A 21474-nucleotide genomic window follows, 5' to 3' on the forward strand; every position below is an offset into this window, starting at 1 on the left:
GTTCTTCCTCCAGGTGTCTGGTGGTGAGGGAGCGGCGGTGAAGGAGGCCCAGGACCTCCATGTCCTCGGCAGAGTGGGAGGGGGAGTTGAAATGTTGGGCCACGGGGCGGTGTGGTTGATTGGTGCGGGTGCCCCAGAGATGTTCCCTAAAGCGCTCTGCTAGGAGGCGCCCAGTCTCCCCAATGTAGAGGAGACCGGATCGGGAGCAACGGATACAATAAATGATATTGGTGGATGTGCAAGTAAAACTTTGGATGTGGAAGGCTCCTTTAGGGCATTGGATAGAGGTGAGGGAGGAGGTGTGGGCACAGGTTTTACAGTTCCTGCGGTGGCAGGGGAAAGTGCAGGCTCACTGCCTTTATTCCTGATGATGGACTTTTGCCCGAAACGTCGATTTCGAAGCTCCTTGGATGCTGCCTGAACTGCTGTGCTCTTCCAGCACCACTAATCCAGAATATCAGTGAATACTGCTTACTGCCCTTTGCTCTAAAAGCATTAATACCTTTAGACCTAATAGAGAACAGGTACAACCTTCCTTGGAGTTAAGACCACTAAAATGACACGTTACTCCCCATGGGCCTGATCAATGCTCCATACAGTTGTTAGGTGACTTTACACTTTTATACCCCCATCTCTTATTGTAACAGGAAAGCAAATCATATGTTGGTTTCTAAGTGCTGTCTGTGTCTGCATGCCCTCATTGGGGGAGGTGGGTTAAGCCCTTCAGCCTATTGTCTGATTTAGTTGTATTTCTGCTGAAAGAAAGATTTGACTGATTTTCTCCCACTGCAGTGTGACACACACATCTGTCTGTTTACCTACCAGTTAATTGTGTGACTTCATTGGGTCCTGCTTATTCTCAATGAAACACTTGAAACTGAATATTTTTTATATCTCTCTCTCTAATATAATGAAGTAATAATGATCTTGTGACTCCAATAAGTCTGCTCGAGCTTGTTCTGTGTATTTACAGGGTAAATTTACATTTGGGAAAGAATGTGTTTTTGCAATTTCTTTATAAACTATTTTGACATTTGTTTCCCTACTTCATTTATAATTACTTTAAGTTTTATTTGATGTTTACCTTCTGAAAGCTATTCGCGAAATTTGAATTTCAAAGGCGATTCTTTGGTTATGTTGTTGTGGGTCTGGAGCCAGAGCAGGGAAGGATGGCACATGTCCTTTTTTTTCCTAAAGGATGTAGTTGATCAACCTTTTACTGACAGTCATGGTATCAGGCTGCTAAATGGAATCTTCACTGCTGCTCATTGTACGTGTAGTTCAAGTCTGCACCATGCCACAGGATGGGTTTGCTACCTCATCCTGAATGTAGGTAGCTAAGCACTTTCTCAGTATTGTGGGGAAACAGTCCCTTTTCTAAACTCGAAAAGGCTCTTGCTTTTGACCAAGTAGTAGTTAATTAATTACATGTTAGTGAGCAGTTGGAGGTTTATATGGATACAGTACACACTTAGACTGAGGAGGACCAGACATTAGGTATCACACTTTTTTTCAAAATCTTAAGCTGTTGCGCTCACAAGTGCGTATCACATTGTACTGGTGGTGCTTTCAGCACTCCTTCGTATTAACCCATCCACCTTTTTATGACCAGTCCACTGTACAGCTGCTGATGCCAGTTATTCTGAATTAATCAACTGAACTTTAAGCCCATTCCTGCTGTGTGTCATGGAATTTGAGCTTGTATCTCCTGGATTACCAGACCAGTAACGATGACAGCATACCCTTTTGGAGATCTCATATCCTGACCCAACACGTTTTGTTGGTTGCTGAGGGGTTATGAGGTGAACAATTTTGCTTGATTTGGTAACGAATGAGTCAAAACATAAATTAACCTTTAGTTTAGCCATTTAAACTTCTCCCTGCTCCAGGCAAATGCTAGCATCTACTGAATGTCTTTGTCTTTGTGATCCATTTATTTCACAGCTTGTCCTTGCTGTACCTCTGATCACTAAACTCAGTTGGAGCTTTGGACCTTTTTTTTTTAAACAAAAAGCCACCCAAGACCAGTTCCAGGAACAGAATGTGAGGCACTTTTTAAAGAAACTGTTTGCATTTGTATGTTACCTTTCACATCTGCAGCTCGTTCACAGCAAATGTAACATTTCTTTGAAGTGTTGTCACGGTATGAAAGGAAACAGTGTGTGATAGCAGCAAAAGTCTCAAACAGTGACATGATAATGACCAGATGAACAGAGTTTCAGTGAACATTGCCACCACCCTCTAACCTCCCAAACGTTGCTGTTCCTTGGGGTTAAACTGATGTACATGGGCCTGATGACAGTGAATGCAGTAAGCACCACTGATGTTCCAATATCAGAACTGGGGATAGTGTATTACTTGTGGTTTCTGTGCAATAATACTGTAGTAATGCAACAAAGTTCACATGTTGCTCAACTAGACTCATCTCATCTAGTTAGACCAGCACGGTCCATATCTTGATGAACACTTGTCTACTTCAGACTTGAAGAAACACCACATAACACGAGCATTTCAATTTTGAGCTAAGAATTTCATGTGTTACTAGGAATTAGAAACTTGTCTCTGTGCATTCCAGTATTAAAAGATCTCTTTTGCCTAGGAGATGCAATCCTAGGGTTTGTCAATCCTGATTTTGTCCCATTCCTGAATTTGAATTATTCCCAGTATTTTATTTGCCAAGAATTTGACTCCTTAAAGTTTCTCACATGCTAACTGACTTTGTTAAAAAATCTAAACTTATTTCAACATTTAATCAAGTTGCTGTCAACTTTTGTTAAAAAGCTATGCAAGAAATGTTGTGGCAAGTCTTTGATTAAAGTTGGGGATATCTTGGAGTTCTAAATAAAGTGGAGGGGTATTTTGGCAGCAGTGAACTCTGAACAGTGCAAGTTATGGAACTAGGTTCCTCCTGAGTGCTGTGATATGTAAAATTTTCTTGTTTATTGAGCATAGTCTCTGGAATAATTGAAGGTTTACTCTGGTTTAATTTTCAAACACATTCATTCTAAGTGATTAAATTTGTGTAGACTATAGTTTCACTATAAAAACAATTTGTGATTTTGTTTTTTTCTGCAATTCTTCTGTTAAGTATCACTATTGCCAGGAGATGATCTATATCATGGGACAAACATTTTAGAAAGTTGGATTTTTTTTTTTGTTAAAAAATAGACTCTTGCCATTTTTTTGAATTTAGCTTTTGTGCAAGAGTAGTTTTATGAACCACCTCCTCCTTGTACTCCATCGCTCGTGGCTCGGTTTCGGCTGACTGGCTCCTTGAGCTCTGGAAGCCTCTCCCCAAACAACTGCTCACCCCAAACCTTCCCCCTTTTTTTTATTTCCTTTTTAAGATGTTCCTTTTTAAAACCTACCCTTCTAAGCAAACTTGCTGTCACCTGTCCCAAAATCTCCCTACATAGTCCACTGCCACATTTTGTCTGACCTTTTTTTGTTTTTAATCATCCTGTTTGCGTTCAGGAATGTACAATTCTGTTTTTGTACGTCCAACAAACAGCTTTTTGTGATTTGGGTGGAAATGAACAAGATTGTAATAACAGACTGGAATTAAATTGGCACTGACTAACTTGATGTCTGTGTCATGGCCATTTTGTCGAAACTATTTGGGAGCTGGAAGGAATAGCTACACTTTGTTCAAATGTTCTCTCTTTGATCAGTTGCAGTAAGGCTTGGGATTGGCTGCAAATTGCATGTAAAATTGAAACAACAATTGACCTGAGATGTTAGTCTGCTGCTTTTAATATAAAAGCTTGAGCTGGTGACCTATACCACAGCAATGGTTTATCCATGGGGGAAGCAGTGGCCTAGTGTTATTCCTGATTGAAGGGCTTATGCCTGAAACGTTGACTCTCTTGCTTCTTGGATACTGCCTGACCTGCTGCAGTTATCCAGTACCACATTTTTTTGACTCTACTGGAGTTTCTGGATTAATAGCAGTGATAATACCACTAATGTTCTGGGGACCTGGGTCAGAATTCCACCATGAAGGCATTGTTGAATTATTTTTTTCTTTTTCTTTGTTTTTTGAGAAAACTCATCTGGTTCAGGGTCTGGCCTACATTATGACTGTGGCTGACTCTCGACTGCCTTCTAGAATGGCCCAGCAAATCACGCGTTGTATTGATCTCTACGAAGTCTCAAAGTAATGAAACTGGACCAACTACGTGGCATCACATCTTGGCACTGGAAATGGCCAGGATTTTCCAGTCTGATGCTGCAAAGTTGTCTTCGCTAACACCTGAGGGCTAGTGCCAAAACTGGGGGAGCTGTCTCACAGACTAGTTAAGCAAGAGCCTGACTTTGAGATAAAAATCCATGAATATGACTAAAACTGGTTCTGCTAAAACAGGCTTTTCGTCAATGCCAATTGGCTGTAACAACATGATTGAAGAATTTAGGCTTTCTTTTTGTAGAACATTAACTTTCCTTACCTACATTGGCTCCAACACAATTCCGGTTCCATTGGTTTAAATGATGCTGCTTTGATGTGATTTTTGTGTAGTGTGCAGTTGTAGAGGAACGGGACTATTGCATTAAATCCAAACCGACTGCACGTACAAAGACACTACCATCATTAGAGATGTCCCCTCACACGAGCAGGACAGACTCAGCAGAGGTGGCTGCACAGTGTTATACAGTCAGCAGATGGTTGGCCTGGGAGACCTTCACATGGACTCTGACTCTGGACCCCCTGCAGTTTCATGGCTTCTGTGTAAATGTGGGTAAAGAAATCTGATCACTGCATACTGTCCATCCTCCCTCGGCTGATGAATCTGTATTCCTACATGTTTAGCAACTATTTGGGGGATAGTGCTGAGGATGGTAAGGACAGGGGTTGTACTCTGGGTGGGAGATTTTGATGTCCACCACCAAGTAATGGAGTCAGATGTACAGCACAAAAACAGGCCCTTTGGTCTAACCCGTCCATGCTGACCATATATCCCAACTCAATCTAGTCGCATCTGGCCCATATCCCTCCAAATCCTTCCCATTCATATACCCATCCAGCTCATTCCATACATGTACCACCAACTGCATGGAAAACGTTGTCTCTTGGGTCTCTTTTGTATCTTCCCCCTATCACCCTAAACCTATGCCCTTTACTTCTGGACTCCCCTAATCCAGGGAAAAGACTGTCTATTTATCCTATCTATGACCCTCATGATTTTAGGAACCTCTATAAGGTCACCTCTCAGCCTCTTACACTCCAGGGAAAACAGACTCAGCCTGTTCAACCTCTCCCCATAGCTCAAATCCTCCAACCCTGGCAACATCCTTTAAAGCTATTTTTTTAACCATTTTCAAGTTTCACAACTTCTTTCTGATAGGAAGGAGACCAGAATTGCATGCAATATTCCAACAGTGGCCTAACCAATGTCCTGTACAGCCGCAACATGACCTCCCAACTCCTGTACTCAATACTCTGACCAATAAAGGAAAGCATACCAAACGCCTTCTTCACTATCCTATCTACCTGCAACTCCACTTTCCAGGAACTATGAACCTGCACTCCAAGGTCTCTTTGTTCAGCAACACTCCCTAGGACCTTACCATTAAGTGTATAAGTCCTGCTAAGATTTGCTTTCCCAAAATGCAGCACCTTGCATTTATCTGAATTAAACTCCATCTGCTACTTCTTAGCCCATTGGCCCATCTGGTCCAGATCCTGTTGTAATTGGAGGTAACCTTCTTCACTGTCCACTACACATCCAATTTTGGTGTCATCTTCAAACTTACTAACAATACTTATGCTCACATACAAATCATTTATGTAAATGATGAAAAGTAGAGGACCCAGCACTAATCCTTGTGACACTCCACTAGTCACAGGCCTCCAGTGTGAATAACAATCCTCCACCACCACCACCACCCTCTGTCTTCTACTGTTCAGCCAATTCTGTATCCAAATGGCTAGTTCTCCCTGTATTCCATGAGAATCCACCTTGCTCACCAGTCTACCATGGGGAACCTTGTCAAATGCCTTACTGAAGTCCAGATAGATCACATCTACTGCTCTGCCCTCCTCAATCCACTTTGTTACTTCAAAAAACTCAATCAAGCTTGTGAGACACTATTTCTCACGCACAAAGCCATGTTGACTATCCCGAATCCGTCCTTGCCTTTCCAAATACATGTCCATCCTGTCCCTCAGGATTCCCTCCAACAACTTGCCCACCACCGACGTCAGGCTCACTTGTCTATGATTGCCTGGCTTGTCCTTGCCACCTTTCCTGAACAGTGGCACCATGTTAGCCAACCTCCAGTCTTCCGGCACCTCACCTGTGACTATCAATGATATAAATACCTCCGTGAGAGGCCCAGCAATCACTTCTCTAGCTTCCACAGAGTTCTCGGGTACACCTGATCAGGTCCTGGGGATTTATCCACTTTTATGTATTTTAAGACATCCAGCACTACTTCGTCTGTGGGCATTTTTCAAGATGTCACTATCTATTTCTCTACATTCTATATTTTCCATGTCCTTTTCCACAGTAAACACTGATGCAAAATGCTCTTTGTATCTCCCCCATTTTCTGTGGCTCCATACAAAGGCCGCCTTGCTGAGGAGCCCTATTCTCTCCATAGTTACCCTTTGTCCTTAATGTATTGTAAAAAACCCTTTGGATTCTCCTTTTAATTCTATTTGCCAAAGCTATCTCATGTCCCCTTTTTGCACTCCTGATTTCCCTTTTTAAGTATACTCCTACTGCCTTTGTACTCTTTTCTAAGGATTCACTCAATCTATCCTGTCTATACCTGACATGCTTCCTTCTTTTTCTTAACCAAACCCTCAATTTCTTTAGTCATCCAGCATTCCCTATACCTACCAGCCTTTTACCCTAACAGGAATATACTGTCTCTAAACTTTTGTTAACTCATTTCTGAATGCTTCTCATTTCTGAATGCTTCCCATTTTCCAGCCATCTCGTTACCTGCAAACATCTGCCCCCAATCAGCTTTTGAAAGTTCTTGCCTAATATTGTCAAAATTGACCTTTCTCCAATTTAGAACTTCAACTTTTAGATCTGGTCTATATCTTCTTCCATCACTTTTAAATCTAATAGAATTATGGTCACTGGCCTCAAAATGCTCCCCCACTGACACCTCAGTCAAATGCCCTGCCTTATTTCTCACGTACTACTGATTTCAGCTGGTTGGGTCCTAAAGTTCATAGTTGATTGGGTTTGAAGCACGTGGTAAGGGAATCAACAAGAAGGAAAAAAGCATTTAAGCTAATCATCGTCCATCTGCTGGCCAGAGAAGTATCTGCCCATGACTGAAGTGGCAAGAGTCCTTGTGGAAATTAAGTCCTGCGCTCTCATTTTAGTGAACTCTCCGTTGTGTGGTTCTATCACCATGGTAAATGGGACAGACTTTGAACAGATCTAGTAACTCAAGACTGGGATATTCATAAGGTGCTGTGGGCCATCAACAGCAACAGAATCCTATCCAAAACAATATGCAGCAACTTGGCTCCACAAATATCCCCATCCTCAATGATGGAAGAGCACAGCACGAGTGCAAAAGATAAGGCTGAAACATTTGCAGCAATCTTCAACCAGATTTTCTCTCGTAATGCAAAATGTAAGCATACCGAGCTTGAAGATCATTAAAGCAGGGATTCCACTGGCATCAGTTCTTTAACTGTAATTTGCCACTTACATGTAAACTAAGAAAACAGTTTTTATGAAGTCTATAGTTCACATATGATTAGAGGGATTTACTTTTTTTCTGCTTTTATAGACTTCAAGGTGGGTGTGCAGGGGTGGCGGTGGTATCTAGATGCATAAGTCAATGCTTTGACACACTGTGCAGAAAGTAGCAGAGTTTGAAAGGAATATTAGTTATCTAGGTGCTGTATGTTCTTCAGTTAATTGTGGTGAGCAAATTTCCAAGTTTTTGGTCTAAAGTAAACCAGCAAAATATGAGCATTGCACAGGCCTGTGAATATCATGAGATGCTAGTAACAAGTCCTGAAAGAGAAACTGTATTGATAGTTTAAATCACAAACGCATTCTGTGACAGATGTCATTTGGGGGCCTTTTTAAAAAATCTTTCTAGTTGGTGACACCACACTTATCCTGCTCCAAAGCAAGATGCCCAAATTCCAATTCTTGATTTAAATCTTGTACCTCCATGAATATAACATTATTTTTAATTTTATTACAAGTGTCAAGTGAGGTTGGTAGCTTAATCTTAGACTGCTGGGAACTAGACTGAAACTGCCTGTATTGTTTGGCTCTGAATGCTTTTCCAGTCTTTATCCAAGGCTAGAGTTAACATCAGATTGCTGAAATACAACAGTACTCTTAACTTTAACCTGCTGTTGGAATACTTATTTCCTGCAGTGTGAAGTGTTGATTTTGCTAAGGTATTTTTCATGGGTGGCAGCTTTTATTTGGCTTTTTAATCCACCACAAGCTCTCTAGAATGGATCTCTGGGAAGAAGCATTTAGTTCCCTATTTTTGCTTAAAATACTGACTTCAGGAAATCTAAACACTATCTCTTGAATTACTGGAATAATAGAGATTCTGATATTAAGGGTATCGTAATCTTGTGGGGCAGGCTGGATCACAGGATTATCTTTTGTACACTAACACTTTTCGTGTACTGAGTCCACACACAATGTTTTGTCACTTCTGTAGACTGGGATAAATTTCAATGTCCAAGATGGGCTGAATTGGTGCAATAAATAACCATAGCAAAGTCAAATCCAGCTAGACTCTTCAAAGTAAACACTAATACCAACAGTGCTGCAAGGCTATTCCATATTCCCAGGAGATTGGTGGGTCACTGGCAGCACTCTTGTGCATAGCTGTGATGACTGACTGACTACCCCGGCCATCTGAAGCATTTGGGCAATAGTGGAATAACTCTGTTTAGTTCTTGCTGAGAAAATCAGTCATATGGATGTGCCAGCTCGCTATGCTCGTGAGCTGCTGTGCATGATGCTGGTCATTGCCATGATCTTTTAAGTGTAGGAAACTACAGGGCCTATCTGGTTTAATGTGGTCACAGGCAAACCATTTTCTGAAGAGTCTCCTTTTGTTTAAGATATAGTGATTAGCAAGTAGTTACAGATTAGATTAGATGAGATTACTTAGTGTGGAATCAGACCCTTCGGCCCAACAAGTCCACACTGCCCCGCCGAAGCGCAACCCACCCATACCCCTACATTTACCCCTTACCTAACACTACGGGCAATTTAGCATGGCCAATTCACCTGACCTGCACATCTTTGGACTGTGGGAGGAAACCGGAGCACCCGGAGGAAACCCACGCAGACACGGTGAGAACGTGCAAACTCCACACAGTCAGTCGCCTGAGGCGGGAATTGAACTCTGGTCTCTGGCGCTGTGAGGCAGCAGTGCTAGCCACTGTGCCACCGTGCCGCCCACAAGACTAAAGAATGTTTATGTCCCCCATTTCAGTTCCAATGAAATCTGTACCCATGGTACAATTCCTGCTCAAGAACAGAATAGAGGCTTGCATTATGTTGATCAATATTGTTACAGAAACTTTGAGGACCACCAGATGTTGAGTGTTACTCCTTCAATCCTTAGGTGTTCTGCCCACGATTCCACATGAAATCATTTGAGACTAGTGCCTTTAACATTCCTCAGTACTGACTCTTTCAGAGTCTTGTGCAAAACTGTACGCCTTCTCTCGGAAGGATATTTTGAGAGATTCTGTCTGTGATCATTATTTTATGGTTTTTTTTTTCAGAAGAGGAAGGGATGAAGGAAATGCTGTGAAAGCATATTGTGAAAGTTTCGGGGGAAGGTCCAAAAATGGAAATTTGCACCACGTTTACATAAATGCGTAATTCAGTGTAGTGCTGAGGGAATGCTTCCCTGTCAGAGGTCTCACTTCTGGGTGAGACAGTAAATTAATCCCGTGGCACCATATGAAGAATAGGGGTGTGGTCCTGGAGCCAATAATTATCACTTACCCAGCATCACTAATAGAATAACTGGATATAATCACCTTTTTTGTATTTGGGAATTTTGGGCGATACAAATTTGTGTTTACTACATTACAACAGTGACTATAAACTCTCTTCTTTTTTTTTAAAACAGATGATGAAAGGGTTGTTTGAAAATGCAAGCCTCTATTCTGTTCTTGAGCAGGAATTGTACCATAGGTACAGATTTCATTGGAACTGAAATGGGGGACATAAACATTCTTTGGTCTTGTGGGAAAATGGAGCAATTCCTATTTCATAATCACATGACAATGAATGAATGAATAGGAAGGGATAGCAATGGTAAGATTGAATGTTGTTAGAGAGAAATTGGTGGGAAATCCAGATGGCAGATCTCTATGAATGGAACATAAAAAAAATGAATAACCCATTAATCCCATTGAGTTTGCCTGCATTTTAGATCATGGTTAGTCATCTCAATGTCATTTCTCTGTACTATTTCCATCTCCTTTTTTATTGTCATTAGTAACTACAAGTGTACACATTTCCTTTATGAATCTGCTCAATTGTTGAGTTTCCACAACACACTCTGGAGTAGTGGATTCCAAACATTCACCTGAAGAGATTTCTCATTCTACCTTTTTTTTAATGGCCTGTCACGTGGCTCCAGAATCAGCAGCTATCGGGAAATGTCCTGTTAATATCCACCCTGTTACATTCTGTAAGTTTTTCAATGAGGTGTTCTCTCATTCTTTAAAATCTGAGAGAATATTGACCCAATTTCTTGAATCTCTCGTAAAACAATCCGAGCAATTTATGGATTAACTTGGTGAACCTCGATTGCACTCAGTCGATAGCCTGTACGCCTGACCTTGGATAAGGAGATCAAACTACATACACAGTACTCCAGGTGAGGTCTGGCCAAAGCTGCATACAATTGCAGCAAGATATTTTGTATTCCTGTACTCCATCCCCCATGAAAATGAAATACCAAAACACAATTTGCCTTTCTAGTTGCTTGTTGAACTTGCAAGTTAATTTTTACTGACACCTGGATGAAGATACCTTTTGGACATCTGCATTTCCCACCCCTTTTCACTTATACAATAGTAAATAACTTCACATTTAATTACAATTCATTCCACTTAGTCTGTCCATACCCTCTTAAAACCGCCTTGCACCTTCTTGCTATCTTACATTCCCACCGTCATTTTTGAAGATGCAGAGTCACTGTTTAGTTTCTCCTCCATTTTTTTTTTCTCTACAGTACTTCACTAAATTCTTCTGTCCCACCTATAACATGCCCACATTTATCACTGTTAATCACTTTCTTTTCATGTATCAATAGAAACGTTTTTACTGTCTGACGTTGTCGTGTCCACCTATTAAAAGTCCAACCTGCCCCACAAATGATCCCAATGCCTCGTAAATCAAATGTTCTTTATTCTGTACTAGTTTAGCAGCTGTGTTTTAATCACTCCATTCTCCTGTTCCTATGTTTACCAGTATGTGGGAGTAATCATAAGATTACTGCTTTGGAGATCACTCTCTTCAATCTCCTTACTAATTCTTTTGAAATCTGATGTTAGGATCTCTTGCCCTTTCCTATCTAAATCTTTATTGCCGTCATGGACTGCAACCTATGCCTGTCCACCCCTTCCCCAGAGCAATGTCCTGCAGTTGTTCTGTAACATGATTGTCAATGTCCCAGCTATCATGTTTGAGCCTTTCTGACAAGTGGCCAGACCAGCCAAGTGCCGTTGAGTCCATAGCCCTTGTGTGGGTTACCATGCTCATACTCAGCATCTATTATGAAAGATAGCTTGTGCTGATGAGAGATTGTGACCCCCTTGGCTTCAGTTTGAATCTGTATTGTTGCTTATTGTGTATTGTCATTTCAATCATTCAGCCACTTACTTTTGATCATCCCCTCTTACTCCTTCAGTTTCTGTTCTCATCATCCTGTGCCTTCTGCAGCCTAGTCGATGCTGACCAATCCCTGCCCTGCAGTCCTTGTTGACTAGTATTTGTTCTTGGTAACATTTCAAGGCATTAAATTGTGATGTTATGTAAAGGTTTCTGTGTTGGAAACTGGTCATTTCAGTCCAACACATTTTTAATGCTAATGATCATACTCTACACAAGCCTCCTCCCACTCTACTCCATCTAATCCCAACCTAATTCCATTCTGCACTGGATGTTTATCCAGCTTTACCTTAAAACATGTGCAATTTGCCTCAACTACTTCAATGTGGTAGTGGGTTCCGCATGTTCAACATGAAGTTCATTTTAATGGTTAGTGTTAAGGCAACAGTTTAGTCTGTTCGATTACTTGCGGTCCTGCTGGATTTGACCCTGTGAATAATGTAAATGGAAGAAGTTACTATACAGAGACCTGAAAAGCATTTATCTTCAACTTTTTGGTAGATTTTTTTCTTTGAACTTGTGTTCAAATACCTTTTCTCTATTGGCCTTTTACACAGTGAGTGGTTTAGGATCTGGAGTACAGTGTGTTGTGGCTGCAGGCTTGATCTTAGCTTTCAAAAGGAAATTGGATAATTGAGAGAATTTTTGTAGGGTTTTGGGAAAACATAGAGGAGCAGTTCTGGGTGAGAGAGTGTCCCAAAGGATGGGACATGATAGGCTAAAGACTACTTTTTTGTGCTGTAACCCTCATGATCCTATTCCTTTGTCATCCACAGCAAACACTGGACCATACCCAATCTGTAAGGGCTGCTTGCTTTGTTCCAAGGATAATGGGTGTCTTAGCTGTCAGCAGAAATTATTCTTCTTCCTTCGACGACAAGGCATGCGGCAGTATGGAGAGTGCCTGCACTCTTGTCCATCAGGATATTATGACGTGCGTGCGCTTGAGATGAACAGATGTGCAAGTAAGAATTTTTTTTTTTTTTTTTTTGCTTGACTATATTTGACACTGGATGAAGGGTAGCTTTTATCTTCTTGTTTACCCCAGCCAATAATCACACTTTTTCTCCAAACCTGCCCTGATACCTTTCTTGTATTTAAATTTGTCCCAAAAAACAACTTTGTCAGCATTAAATGTTGGAAATCTCGAAGGAACAATACCCAGTAGTTCAGGCAGAATTAATAATGAGCAAAATGGCTAATGTTGAAGGTTAAAAACATTTAACTGGAATTTATTTTTACTCTGGAAACATGTTGCAAAACACTTTTTACTTCACTGATCAAACGAGTTTGAAAATTCAGATTTATTTTCTTCCTTGAACAACTCTAATATTTCTTGATCTGAAATATTTTGAAGTCTGATTTGATGAATTGCTCATGCTGTCATTTGAAGGAGCACTGAGTTTGGAAAGTTATTGATTCATATTTTCTCCTGAATAATTAAGGAATGTAATATCTTTGGGCATCAGTTATGCTGTCTTTTTCTAATTTTGATTGATATTACTGTGTAATGTTTAAATTTTCTTTACTCGGCATTTTATAAAGACTACTATCCTCTTTAAATTCTACTGTGCATTTGCTGCTTTTGCTGTTAATGTGATCCCTTTGACTGGTTTACATTTGCTGAGCAGTAGAAAGGAGTTAATGAGATCTATCTTTGCCCCTCAGTTGTGTCTTTTGCAGTTTTTACCTCCTATTTTTCCTATAGCCTTTTTTAAAAATGTTGCTGTATGTGAACTGTCATGTTCGTTCTTCTCTCTCCCTCCCATATCTTCCCGCCCCCGACCCCCCCCCACCCATGCTCTTGTTAAGCTCATCTCATTAATAGTGACTGTAAATCATTCCAAATTCGCCAAATAGATGAGTATTTACCATGCCTGTTCTGAGGAAGAAAATCTACCATTGTTGCCTGATTTGGCTACATGACTCCAGACCCATAGCAATCTGGTTGACTCTGGCTTGCCAGGTCTTTTCAGAAGGCAGTTATTTCAGTTGTATCAAAACACGGAGACATCTAGAAGGAATAAAATTGTCGTTGGTCTACGCATTGAAACTGATCATATCACCGCTAGACACTGCTTCACAACATCTGGTGGCTCATGCCAATGTTGAGTTTTCCCATGGACGACTCGAGCAATGGCAGAGTTAAGCTCATGGGATTGTACTTGCACAAAACACCCAGAGGAATGGTGATGGCATTGTTTGAGCTATGTTCTGTCCCACTGGCAAGACCATTCCAGCAGAGGAGGTGGTACAGAGGTATACAATCTGGAGAGTGTTGCTCTTGGAGTCTTCAACATTGAGACTGCATCTCATGAAATCTCATTGCATCAGGTCAAATCTGGGGAAAGAACATCGCTGATTCCCACCCACATCTGCACCATACTTCTCTATGCTCAATGCTGCTTGAACGAAGCACTGAAGATGGAAAGGGAAGAAATGCACTCCTGCTGGGGGACTTCAATCTCCATTATAAAGAGTGGTTCAACAGCACCACTACTAGCCTGAGCTACCCAGGTCTTAAATGACGTTACTGCTAGACTGGGTCTGTGGTAGGGGAAAACATCTAATTGATCTCATCCTCTCCAATCTGCTTGCTGCAGAGGTATCTGTTTATGACAGTATTGGTAAAAGTGACCACTGCATAGACCTTGTAGAGACAATTCCATCTTGTTAAAAATTGCTATTGTGCTGTGTGGCACAGTCACCATGCTAAGAGATTTACAACTGATCTAGCAACTTCAGACTGGACTTACATGAGGTTCTGTGGGCGATAAGCAGCAGCAGAATTGTACTGTAATGCATTCTGCAATGCCATGATTTCAGCATATCCCTCACTCTACCATTAACATCAATCCTATTTCAATAAAGTGTGCAGGAAAGCATAGCTAGAAATAAGGTGTCAACCTGGTGAAACTATAACACAGGACTACTTGCATGTTGCTGCTGTTTTCTAATATAGAGTTGAGCAATACCACACCCAGTGAATCCAATAAAAGTTCTGCAGTCCTGTTCCATTCTGTCATGAATTTGGTGTACAGTTAAATAACTAATGAGAAGTAATCGCATCCATAACGATGGAGGTGCCCAACACTTGTGGCAATCCTCACCCAAAAGAGTTGTGATGCCTGGCCAGTATTGCAGCTTGCTTCAGGCAACTTGACTCACTCCACATGATATTAAGAAACTGTTGGAGGCACTGGATACTGTATAGTCCCTGACAGCATTCTGGCAATACTACCGAAGACGTGTGCTCCAGAACTAGTTGCACCCCTAGCTAAGATGTCAATATTGAAGCTGCAATGAAACATCTACCTGACCATGTGGAAAGTTGCCCAATTATGTCCTGTACACCAAATAGCAGGATAAACCTGCCCAATTACTGTCCCATCAGTCAACTCTTAATCATCAGTAAAATGACAGGATTATTAACCGTGCTATCGGGCAGCATTTGCTCAGCAATAACCTCACCGGCACTGTGTTCAACCAGGGCCACTTAGCTCTTGACCTCCAATTGCAGGGTTGGGTCAAACATGGACGAAAGCTGATCTCCACAGTTCAGAAGAGTGTGTGACTGCCTTTGACATCAAGGCAGCTTTTGACAGAATGTGATATTGATGAGCCTTTGTAAAGTTCAATGAAGCTCTCTACTTGTTGGAGTCATAGCTAGCACAAAGGAAAATGCCTGTGGTTGTTAGTCAATCATCTCAGCCCCAAGTCCTCTCCGCTGGAGTTCCTATGGGTAGCATCCAAGGTTCAAAGATCTTCAGTTGATTCATTTAATGACCTCCTAAGAATCATCAGGTCAGATGGAAGAATGTATGATGTACATACTATTCATGATTATACTGTTTTTATGATTCCTCCGATCTAATGAAGTAATCATGCCTGCATTTGACGAGATTCGTACAATATCCCGGCATGAGTTGATAAGAGGCAAGTAACCTTCATAGTGTCAGGCAATGATCAGTTCCATCAAGAATCCAACCATTGCCTATTGATTTTGACTGGCATTGTTGAATTCTCCACTGTCAACATCCTGCAGGTTACCAAAGACTAGAAATTGAACTGAACTACCCATGTAAAAACTGACCACAAGAGCAGGTAGAACAAGACATTACAGCACAGTACAGGCCCGTTTGGCCCTTTTTGTTGTTGTTGTTGTTGTTGTTCTGACCTGTGGAACCTAAGTTTAAAAATCATGTAATACTAGGTTATAGTCCAACAGATTTATTTAGAAGCACTAGCTTTCAGAGCGCCACTCCAGGTGGTTGTGGAGGTTAAGATCATGCTCACAGAATTCTATCCTATACTATTCCATTTTCATCCATATGTTTATCCAATGACCATCTAAATGCCCTTTAAATTTGGCGAGTCCACTGCTGTTGCAGGCAGTGCATTCCACGCCTCTACTACTGGGTGAAGAAACTACCTCTGACATCTGTCCTGTATATGTCACCCCTCAATTTAAAGCTATGTCCCCTCATGTTAGCCATCACCACCTGAGGAAAAAGGCTGTCACTGTCCAACCTATCTAACCCTCTGATTATCTTTGTATGCCTCAATTAAGTCACCTCTCCACCTTCTCTCTAATGAAAACAGCCTCAAGTCCCTCAGCCTTTCCTTGTAAGATCTTCCCTTCATACCTGGCAACATCCTAGTAAATCTCTTTTTTTTTTAAAATAAATTTCCAAAGCTTCTACATCCATCCTATAATGCAGTGACCACAACTGTACTCCATACTTCAAGTGCAGCTGCAGTATGACCTTTGTGGCTCTGAAACTCAAGCCCTCTACCAATAAAAGCTAACACCATATGCCTTGCCAACCCTATCAACCTGGGTGGCAACTTGCAGGGATCTAATACATGGAATCTCTGTGCTCATCCATGCTACGAGGTCAGAGGCTGGAGTGAGTGACTCCCTCCTGACTGTCTTCAAGTTATACAGTGTGATCGAATGCTCCCACTCACCTGGATGAGGTCCAACAACACTAAGTCCAATGTGAACCCGGACAAAGCAACTTTCTTGATTCACCACCTCCAACATCGTGCTCCCTCCCCAACCAATACACAGTGAACCGAGCTGTGCAGTAACATGTCCAGGCTTTCAGCAGCATCCATTAACCCAGCAATCTCCTCCACCTTGAAGTAGGAGGACAACAGACACAGCCAAATTCTACCACCACCATTTTTCTCTCTCAACTCTGCATAGTCCAGCTTTGGGACTATATTGGTACTGTTCTTGCCAATTGCATTGGGCTGGTAAAGGCCTCTGCCCATGGGCTGCAGTAATCCAAGGTGGCACAACCAGGGATGAGAAATAATTGCTGACCTTGCTGGCAATGTTGAAATCCTGTGAGTACTTACTTTTTTAAAAATGAAACACTTGCATAGGTCATGTCAGACAGCTGGTGGGGACTTTGTAAACAAGTATGTACTTAGTTTTAATTTTCAACAATATTCAAAATAAACTTTTTATTTCCCTCTGGGTAATTTCAGTTTTGAGACCAGTTTTCAAAATAAACTCTGGGAGAAGTAGAGGCTTTAAATTGAGAATTGATTTATACTGGATTGGACGCACCCCTGAGAATTTGGTGCTCAGACAATGCATCAGTGTTTGAGTTGCAGGAGAGTTGCTCCTTCATGCTCCTATACCATTGAGCTTTACCATGTAACATAAACTATTGAGATGCAGAGAGGTTTCTGGCAGTGATTGAATGGACAAATTATGGAAGGGGATGTGAGGTGAGAAATATTTTCAGGGAAAATCTGGGAGCAATCTTGGAGATGGGATTTAACCCTTCAGTTGCCATGACTTAGTGTATTTAATTCCTGCTGAAGTTGTTTCATGTGGGAGATGAATGATCAATAATTGAAGGAGTGGCAAATTAATGTTCCAGCAATTTGTTTCATTTGGGGAAGATTTTTTTTTTTGCTGTTGCATTGTATGTAAGTCTGTTGTTCAGATATGTATTTTCATCAAGTCCTAGTTAAAACACTTATTAAAATGTCTTTGTGTGTGGAACTGTGTTCTCTCTACCCTGTCCCTTTTACTTGCCAACAGTTCGTTTTGGATGTATCCTGACTATCATCCCACAGGTGACACCTTGAGAAACATGAGCATTTGTTTAAACAATCTTTAATTTATTGATGTGATTTTAAAATCAATTAATTGTGGTGCCAACTACAGTTTCTATACAGACTTAATAAACTATCTCCTAGATGAAACATAAACAGCTATATTTCTCGTGAAGTTCTTTCCTGTTAATCATTTTGCTCTCTGCTTTGTGAAGCAGCTAGTTGCACAGTTTTGAATTGTCTGAAGGATTGAAAATAAATTCTTGGAAGCCAACAATAACTTGCATTTATATAGTACCTTTTAAATTCTTAAACACCCAAAGCTTTTACGCTGGGATACAAGACTTGGACAGCCATCTCCAAAAGACATTAGCACAGGTTGCTTGGTCAAACAGTTAGGTTAAGAGGAACATCCGAAAGGATGGGAGGGGTAGAGGGGTTCAGCAAAGGAATTCCATGTCTTAGAGGCCAAGTATGTGGTAATGACAGAGTGAAGGAAATTGGGAATTGACCATAGGCTGGACTTGGAGTAGTAGAAATATTGGCAGGCTGCTGATGGGCAAGTTACACAATTTAGGGAAATGTGGAGGGAGCATCATCATGTTAACACATTGGATGGCTACTCCAGATTTCTTAATGCCATTAAGCAACAGGACATTAAGTTGGGCACCTTTACTAAAAACCTACAATCATAAAATCTATTGCAGGAAGTATGTAGCTTGAAGTAATTGAGGCCCTGGCCCATTGAAGAATTAACTGCTAATCCTGCAACGATGACATCTGGTTCTGTTACTCCTCCAAACATCCACGTGGTCTTGGCCAAACATCCACGTGGTCTTGGCCAAACATCCACGTGGTCTTGGCCAAACATCCACAAAACAAACATTCAAATTTCACTGTGGGAGTTTTGTGAATTCAGACCTTGTTTCCTTTCCAGTTGGTTTTAAAATACTCTGGTTTGTGTACCAACTCACCTGGTTTGTGATGTCTTCATTCAAGGGTTAAGCTGCTTACTGTACTTCCTCCAATGTGGTCGACCATGCGACTCTGTCTCTTGAGCCTGAGCAAACTGGCAGAAAGTGGTGTCACCATAAGGACTGTAGTTCAAAAAGGAGGCACTTTGTTGCCAATGAATGCCAACTGTGTCAGTGACCCCCACATCCCAGGCCTTTTTCTGTGTCTCCTTTTTAAAAACTTAATTGTTACAGTTCCATAGAGGAATTGTTCCCAACTCTCTCTAACCATTATCATTCGCCTCTTTCATCAGCATCATAGAGATGTACAGCATAGCAACAGACCCTTCTGTCCAACCTGTCCATGCCAACCAGATATCCCAACACAATCTAGTCCCATATCCCTCCAAACCCTTCCTATTCATGGACCCATCCAAATGCCTCTTAAATGTTGCAATTGTACCAACCTCCACCACTTCCTCTGGCAGCTCATTCCAGACACGCACCACCCTTTCTGTGAAAAAGGCACCCCTTAGGTCTCTTTTATATCTTTCCCCTCTTGCCCTAAACCTATGCCCTCTAGGTCTGGACTCCCCCCATCCCAAGGAAAAGAGTTTGTCTACTTATCCTATCTTTGCTCCTCATGATAAACCTCTATAAGGTCACCACCTCAGCCTCCACTCCAGGGAAAACCGTCCGAGCCTATTCAACCTCTCCCTGTAGCTCAAATCCTCCGGCCCTGGCAACATCCTGTAAATCTTTTCTGAACCCTTTCAAATTTCACAACACTCTTCCGATAAGAGACCAGAATTACACAAGTCCAACAGTGACCTAACCAACATCCTGTACAGTTGCAACATGACCTCTCCACTCCTGTACTCAATACTCTGACCAATAAAGGAAAGCATATCAAACGCCAGACACCTTTGCTATCTTAGCTCCTTGAAAGTAGAGTCGCAGGTAGATATGAACCTGCACTCCAAGATCTCTTTGTTCAGCAACACTCCCTAGGACCTTACCATTAAATATATAGGTCCTGCTAAGATTTGCTTTCCCAAAATGCAGCACCTCTTATTTATCTGAATTAAACTTCATCTGCCACTCCTTAGCCCATTGGCCCACCTGATCAAGATCCCATTTGTAATCGGAGATAATCTTCCAATTTTGGTGCCATCTGCAAACTTACAAACCATAACCTCCTATGTTCACATCCAAATCATTTATATAAATGATGAAAAATAGTGGACCCAGCACTGATCCTTGCGGCACTCCACTGGTCACAGGCCTCCAGTCTGAAAAACAACCCTCCCACCACCACTCGTCTACGTTTTTGAGCCAGTTCTGTATCCAAATGGCTAGTTCTCTCTGTATTCCATGAGATCCAACCTTTACTAACCAGTCTCTCATTGGGAACCTTGTTGAATGCCTTACTGAAGTCCATATAGATCACATCTACCACTCTGCCCTCTTAGTGTTTTGAAGAAGTAACACAGTCAAGTTTGTGAGACGTGATTTCCCACGCACAAAGCCATGTTGACTATCCCTAATCAGTCCTTGCCTTTCCAAATACATGTACATCCTGTCCCTCATGATTCCCTCCAATAACTTGCCCATCACTGACGACATCAGGCTCACTCATCTATAATTCCCTGGCTTGTCCTTTTACCTCCTTTCTTAAATAGTGGTACCATGTTAGCTAACCTCCAGTCTTCCGGCACCTCACCTGTGACTGTCGACAATATAAATATCTCAAAGGGCCCAGTAATCACTTCCCTAGTTCTGAGTTCTAGGGTACACTTGATTAGGTCTTGGGTATTTATCTACCTTTTATGCATTTCAAGACATCCAACACTATCACCTTTTTAATGTGGGCATTTTTCAAGACGTCACCCTCTATTTCCCTACATTCTATCTTCCAAGTCCTTTTTCCACAGTAAACACTGATGCAAAACACTTATTTAGTGTCTTCCCCATCTCCTATGGCTCCACACAAAGGCTGTCTTGCTGATTTTTGAGGGGCTTTTTTTTTTTTGTCCTTCGTTACTCTTTTGTCCTTAATGTATTTGTAAAAACACTTTGGATTCTCCTTAATTCTGTTCGCCAAAGCTACCTCATGTCTCCTTTTTGCCCACCTGATTTCTCTTTCAAGTATACTCATCCTGCCTTTTTATACTCTTCACTCACTATATCCTGTCTATATCTGACATATGCTTCCACCTTTTTTCTACACCAAACCCTCAATTTCTTTCATCATTCAGCATCCCCTACACCTACCAGCCTTTCCTTTTCACCCTAACAGGAATATATTGTCTCTTATCTCATTTTCTGATGGCTTCCCACTTTCCAAAGCTGTAACATTTTGCCTGTGAACATCTGCACCCAATCAGCTTTGAAATTTCTTGCCTAATACTGTCAAAATTAGCCTTTGTCCAATCTTGAACTTCAACTTTTAGATCTGGTTTATCCTTTTCCATCAGTATTCTAAAACTAATAGAATTATGGTTCTCTCTTTTCCCCCCCCCCCCAGTCCCCCCCCCTGCCCACCCACCCCCCCCCCCCCCCCCCCGCCCTCTTTT

The 21474-nt window shown here is 41.5% G+C and overlaps 1 protein-coding gene across 2 annotated transcripts in view; it reads left to right on the forward strand.

Moving 5' to 3' along the window:
- Positions 1 to 21474, forward strand: part of rspo2 (R-spondin 2) — a 123907-nt gene that overhangs the window by 39720 nt on the left and 62713 nt on the right. For both annotated transcript variants that reach the window (XM_043688746.1, XM_043688745.1), the window contains exon 3: positions 12644 to 12832. In XM_043688746.1, coding sequence (XP_043544681.1) covers positions 12644 to 12832 — 189 coding nt within the window. The remainder of the gene's footprint in view (positions 1 to 12643; positions 12833 to 21474) is intronic.

Source organism: Chiloscyllium plagiosum, chromosome 4, assembly GCF_004010195.1.
Source record: "Chiloscyllium plagiosum isolate BGI_BamShark_2017 chromosome 4, ASM401019v2, whole genome shotgun sequence".
Classification (NCBI taxonomy): domain Eukaryota; kingdom Metazoa; phylum Chordata; class Chondrichthyes; order Orectolobiformes; family Hemiscylliidae; genus Chiloscyllium; species Chiloscyllium plagiosum.